This window comes from Pongo abelii, chromosome 19 (assembly GCF_028885655.2).
Source record: "Pongo abelii isolate AG06213 chromosome 19, NHGRI_mPonAbe1-v2.0_pri, whole genome shotgun sequence".
In the NCBI taxonomy this organism is placed as follows: Eukaryota; Metazoa; Chordata; class Mammalia; order Primates; family Hominidae; genus Pongo; species Pongo abelii.
In genome coordinates, this window is record NC_072004.2 from 1,279,286 (window position 1) to 1,285,437 (window position 6,152).

Genomic DNA, 6,152 nt, shown 5'->3' on the forward strand with positions numbered 1-6,152 from the left:
ATTTTTAGTAGAGGCGGGGTTTCACCATGTTGGCCAAGCTGGTCTCGAATTCCTGACCTCAGGTGATCCACCTGCCTCGGCTTCCCAAAGTGCTGGGATTACAGGCGTGAGCCATCGTGTCCGGCCCATCTCCCTCCCTGCTTTGAAGGGGGCCTCCCTAGTCCCTCCGGATCTCCGGGACGCCCCCCACCTCCGAACCAGCCTCGGCAGAACCACCCTTGCTGGGCTCTGCGGGCACCACCCTCCCTGGCCTGGGGCGAACCTTGGCTCAGATCCCACCGCGGGCAGGGGCGGGGACGTCTGGAGCCTGCAAAAGGCTGGGCTGGTTCTTTCTCGCGGTGGGACTCTGAGCTAGTCACTTAACGTTTCGGCTTCTTTTCTTCATTCCTAACATGAGGCTAACACAGGCCTAGAAGGGCCGTCGGGTGGCCTGAGATAGAGCGCGAAGGGCACCTCCCGGACCCCCTATAGACCCCGCTGCCCCCACCCGCCGCCTTCCCTCGGCCGGACGCTCATTCCTCACTTGCTTGCGGGCAGAGGCCTACTGAGAGCCAGGCCGTGGGCCACGCTTCCCATCCGGTGGGGAGAGCCTCAGGCGCGTCTGCAGGCACCTGCCTCCTCCACCAACACAACGGCGGACACAGACTCGCTCTGGTGGGGTAGGCAGAGCGGGGACCCAAAGCCCCAGCGCCCCAACCCAGCTCGCGGACCCCGCTCCCTGGGGAGAGGGCGAGGCTGCGGCAGGTGCGGGCTGGATCCTTGCGGGGAAGGCTCGTTACTGCAACCAACAGCCCGGCCGGAGCGGCGGCCCCGGGGATCCCCAGTGGGGACACCAGCTGGTGGGGGAGTGGGAGCGGGGGAGGGGGAATGGGGGCGTCTCGGGCAGAGGCGGGGGAGGGCGGGAGGAGACGCCCGCTGCGGTGCCCCCAGGTTTAAAATCTAGAGGGAGGGCCAGGCGCGGTGGCTCACGCCTGTAATCCCAGCGCTTTGGGAGGCCGAGGCAGGCGGATCATCAGAGTTCAGGAGTTCGAGACCAGCCTAGCCAACATGGCGAAACCGCGTCTCTGCTAAAAAATACAAAAATTAGCTGAGCGTGGTGGTGGGCGCCTGTAATCCCAGCTACTCGGGAGGCTGAGGCACGAGAATCGCTTGAACCTGGGAGACGGAGGTTGCAGTGAGCCAAGATTGTGCCAGTGCACTCCAGCCTGGGCAACAGAGCGAAACTCCGTCTCCAAACAAAACAAGAAAAATCTAGAGGGAGCAAGGAGGGGACCCAGCCTCCAGCCCGTCCAGGGGTGGGGAACGTCCTAGAAGACGGGGTAGAGGGTCAAGAGAGCCCCTACCGGAAGCTCAGCTCTCTCCCTGCCCAGCGAGGCGTGGGGGACTCGGGCCGGGGGCGTGGCAGGAGCCTGTGGGGGCGCGGCCAGAGGGCGGGGCGGAGCTTCGCGGCCGCAGTGTCCGCCCCGCCCCTCCACGTCACGCGGCTGGAATGAGGGGAATCCGCGCGCGGAGGGGTCGGGCCCGCTTCTTCCAGTTCCCGGGCCGCGCCGCCGCATTCCCGGGATGCCCGCTGGCGCCCCCGCAGCTACCGCCCGGCGGCGGAAGGAGGGGGCGTCTCCGCGGCTCGCGGGCCCCAAGACGGCTCCAGCACTGGCAACCCCCGGCCTGCCCCGCCTCACTGGACGGAAGCGCGAGCCCCGGGCGGGGAGGGAAGCGGGGAACCCGGGTGGGAAAGACGCCGCGGCTGAGGCTGCAGCGCCAGGCGCCTCCTGCGTTTTCCGCGCTTTCTTAGGTTACTCCTTTCAGAGACCCCAGCCAAGCCATGAGGTCTGTATGATCACTCCAATGCAGAAGAAATTGAGGCTGGGCAGGTGACTTGTGCAAGGTCTCAGGAGTGGGACTGGAACCCGGGCACTCGAACACCTTACTGCAGGGCTGCCCTGAGCCTCTTTGTGCGGTTATCAGGGCTACCAGGGCTACCAGGGCTGTGACCTTCAGTAACACGGTACAGGCCCCTGTCGGTGTCATGGGATTCTAGTATGTCACATATGGGCTTTAGGAGTGGGCCTGGGCCTTTGGCTCTGGGCCTAGAGGTTCCCTGCAGGCCGTGGCCCCTGAGTGACACAAGAGACTTCTTCCCCAAGGCTGCCTCTGGGTCTTCTCCCACCTGGGGAGGCGTTTACTGGAACCACAGGGGATGGGGTGGCCCAGCAGACCTGGGCTATCTAGTGCCCTTCAGCTCCTATAGGCCAGGTGCCTACAAGCCTGACTTCTGGGGACAGCAGAAACCTCAAATGTTCCCCCAGCCTAAGGGCACACAGATTTTTGCCGTGGGGTAGGGGTGTTGGGGGCTGGGAGGGGGTGTCATCTGAGGCACCCGCGACTGCTGCTATAAACCGATGTCCACTGAGCCTGAGGCAGCAGAAAGGTAGCCATAGCTTGTCTCATGGGTGGCACAGTGCTGGGCACAGCAGGGCTTCAGCTTCTGTTTATTAAACCAATCTTAGATCTGGGCCTGGCTGCCCACCAAGGACCATTCTGGGTCTCAGGGAACTGTTGTGAAGGGAAATGGGGAGGAGACAGTGGCGACTTAGGGTCTCTACCCTGATTGCTCACAGGGCCTCGGTCAAGGACTGTCCATTCTAGCTACACAACCATGGGTCTTTGGCTGCCAGACACCTCTGCCTGTGGGGTCCAGCAAACGTGAACAGAGGCAAGGTGCAGTGAGTGGCTCACACCTGTAACGCCAGAACTTTGAGAGGCCGAGGTGGGAGGATTGCTTGAGGCCAGGAGTTCAAGACCAGCCTGGGCCACATAGTGGTGAGACCCCTGCCTCCACTAAATTTTTTTAAAAAAATTAGCCAGGCATGATGTGTGCCTGTGGTCCCAGCTACTCAGAAGGCTAAGGTGGGAGGATTGCTTGAGCCCAGGAGGTTGAGGCTGCAGTGAGCCATGATAGTGCTACTGCACTCCAGCCTGGGTGCCCCAGAAGACCCAGTGTCAAACAAACAAATAAACAAAGCAATAAACCCGTAATATGTTAACATAAATCTGTATGGGGGAAAAAAAAAAGTAAACGGCCCAGGAGCGGTGGCTCATGCCTGTAATCCCAGCACTTTGGGAGGCCAAGGCAGGCAGATCACTTGAGGTCAGGAGTTCCAGACCAGCCTGGCCAACATGGTGAAACCCCGTTTCAACTAAAAATACAAAAAATTAGCAGGGTATGGTGGCACACGCTTGTAATCCCAGCTACTTGGGAGGCTGAGACAGGAGAATCGCTTGAATCTAGGAGGAAGAGGTTGCAGAGAGCTGAGATCACGCCACTGCACTCAACTGGGTGACAGAGTGAGACACTGCCTCAAAAAAAAAAAAAAGGAAACAGGGCCTTTGACCCCTAACCTGTACTCCCTGTTTAACATCCTTGTAGAGAGAAGGGTGGCACTGTTTGAGCTGGTCATCACAGCCTGACATTAACAGCCCTGCTCTCCTCCCTCCACTCCTCACACCAAGTGGTTACGACCTGCTAAAACCTCACCTCCAGGCCGGGCGCGGTGGTTCACGCCTGTAATCCCAGCACTTTGGTAGACCTAGGCAGGTGGATCACAAGGTCAGGAGATTGAGACCATCCTGGCCAACACGGTGAAACCCCGTCTCTACTAAAAAAAAAAAAAAAAAAAATTAGCTGGGCATGGTGGCATGCGCCTGTAATCCCAGCTACTCAGGAGGCTGAGGCAGAATAGCTTGAACCCGGGAGGTGGAGGTTGCGGTGAGCAGAGGTCGCACCACTGCATTCCATCCTGGGCAACAGAGCGAGACTCCGTCTCAAAATAAAACAAAACAACAACAACAACAAAAACAAACAAAAACCTCACCTCCATCACTGCTCCTTACCTGGGCCAAGACAGCAGCCTAACTGGCCTCCTTGCCTTCCTCCTACCAATCCATTTCCCTTCGGGCAACACAAATCAAATCAACATCTCATGTTCATAGAGTGAAGGTTTACGGCACCCTCCATGTGCCAGGCCCATGATTCACACTCACTGCTGCTTACCAGGACCCTGCCTATGAACTCCCGAGACCCCTCTGCTGTCCTCAGTTTACCCCACTGCTCCTGCATTCTGGTGTGCCAGGTAGCCCGCTCCAGTCCCCTCTTTCCACACCCCTCCCCCAGGAGGGGGCCTTCGCACCGTCGCCAGCCAGTCCAAGCTTCAGTGCCTGCACCTGCGGCTTCCCCAGTCCGGGGCACTCTCCCTGCCCACCTCACTGAGACTCGGCTCAGGTGTCACCTCCTCCAGAACCCCCTCCTGGTTCTCCCGAACACGCAGCGCCTCCTTATCGCACCCCGCAGGAATCAGCTGTTTCCTTGTCAGTCCCTCCCAGGAGACGGCTCCCACTCCCTACACCCAGCGAGGCACACGGTGGGGCTCAGTCACCCCTTCTTGGACTCCTGGATGAATGAATGAATCTCAGAGCCAGGCGTGTGCGCGGGAGGCCGGAGCGTGAGGACTGGGGGCCGCGTGGCCATCCTCATTCTCCGGCCACCCCGGAGCCCCCCGCCCGCCACACTCGGGGCGCGCTGGGCCCCAGGGGCGGAGAACGGGAAGGGGCGGGTTTAGGCGGCTTCTCCGGAACCCAGAGGCAGAGCAGGGCTGCGGGCGGGGCCCGAAGGGCGTGCAGGGTCCTGGGTCCTGCAGCCCAGGTCGCTCTTCCCCGCCTCCCGCTCCCCGCAGGTAAACCTGTCTCCACCAGGCTACGCCGGCGCCTCCGGGTCGTGGGACCCCCCGCGCGGGTCCACCCGGCCGCTCTTCGGCCCCAGCGATCCCCGGCCGTGACCCCTGCTTCGCGCACGGCGGCTCCCGGCCCGGCCGCCCGCTCCCCACACCCGCCCCCCGCGGCCGCCGTCCCCGCGCCCCGAGTACCCACCGGCGTGGCTCTTCCGGCGCGGGCGGGGGCCGGGCTGGGCGGCGTGGCGGGCTCGGGGATCCGCGGCCCGGGCGCACTCTCCCCGCCCAGGGCCCGCCGGGGGCCGGGCCGCAGCCTGTCGTCATCCCGGGCAGGGCCGCGCACCCTCCGGCCCCGCCCCGCCTCAGCCCCGGCCGCGTCCGCGAAGCCTCGGTGCGTGCGGCCCCCGCCTCGGCCCGTTCCCGGGGCAGGCGCGTCCGGCCACAGCGAACACGCGCGCGCCCCTCCGGCCGAAGACCCGGCTCCCCGCCGCCGTGCTGGGGGCGTGGGGGCGCCCGACTTTCTCCCTCCTCCGGGCCCTTTGCATCTCCAGCCCCTTCCTGCGGGCCGGGCCAGGGCCGCGCTCCCCCGTTTCTACCCACCCGTGTCCCTTCACCCGCCTCCCACACCGGCCTTGTGTTCTGAGTCTTGGGCGGTCCCAGCCCTGCGGACTGGAGAGGAGCGGGGCGTTGACTGAGCCTGGAGCTTCCATGCCCTCGTCCTTCGACCTCACTGCAGCCGGCACTTGCCTTTTGTGCCCAGTATTCGCAGTTCTGCCCACTGAGGTTCAGGAAGCTGGAGAAGAGTCAAGCCCAGACCTCCACTTCCAAAACTCCTGCTGGTAGTGGCCCTTACATCCTTACTCTTCCACTCACCCCGTCTTGGTCAGTCTGTTCTGGCCCCTCCAAGGATCGGAACCCCTCCCCGCTGCTCAGCTCTTGCCCGAGGGCTCCGCCTGAGAGGGGCTGCCCGGCCTTGGGGAGACACTCCCACCCTCCTCCCAGCCCAGAGCATCCCAGCTTACAAGCTTGCAGGGCCTGTGGGGATGAACCACGCGGATGATCTCCCCGGTGGGTACCAGCTCAACTTGCAGCGCCATTCCGCCCTGCGGAGAGCCAGCGCCCTGGGCACCGGGGCCTGTGAGCAAAAGCTGCCTGCCCACTCGCTGGCTCTGACCGCTCCGGGAGCCAGGAACCTATGGTCTGACGCCGGGATGGCCACTTGGTTCTGCTTCAACTCCAACCCCAGGGGATGTGGCTGGTCCAGCGCCTCAGGACACAGCTGGAGCCGTCCAGGTCTGATTGGGAGGCCTCTTGGCCCGGATGGTTGGAGCAGGAAGAGGAGGGGCTGGGGATGGAGGAAATGCCTGTTGTCCCAGGTAACCAGAGGAGCCGATGCAGCCACCCATGGGGGACCCTGGGCTCCAGGTC

General features: G+C 63.1%; 1 protein-coding gene across 5 annotated transcripts in view; it reads right to left on the reverse strand.

The window, feature by feature from the left end:
- Positions 1–6,030, reverse strand: part of MYO1C (myosin IC) — a 29,664-nt gene extending 23,634 nt beyond the window's left edge. Inside the window, exon 1 of one of the 5 annotated variants that reach the window (XM_054535987.2) lies at positions 5,747–6,030. In XM_054535987.2, the coding sequence (XP_054391962.1) occupies positions 5,747–5,821 (75 nt within the window). In that variant the 5' untranslated portion in view covers positions 5,822–6,030. Of the gene's footprint in view, positions 1–1,343; positions 1,487–4,259; positions 4,370–4,736; positions 4,886–4,923; positions 5,036–5,746 lie in introns of those variants that run through there. The other 4 variants (XM_024235308.3, XM_063718375.1, XM_063718374.1 and 1 more) reach the window with 4 other exon arrangements.
- Positions 6,031–6,152: the final 122 nt, after the last annotated feature.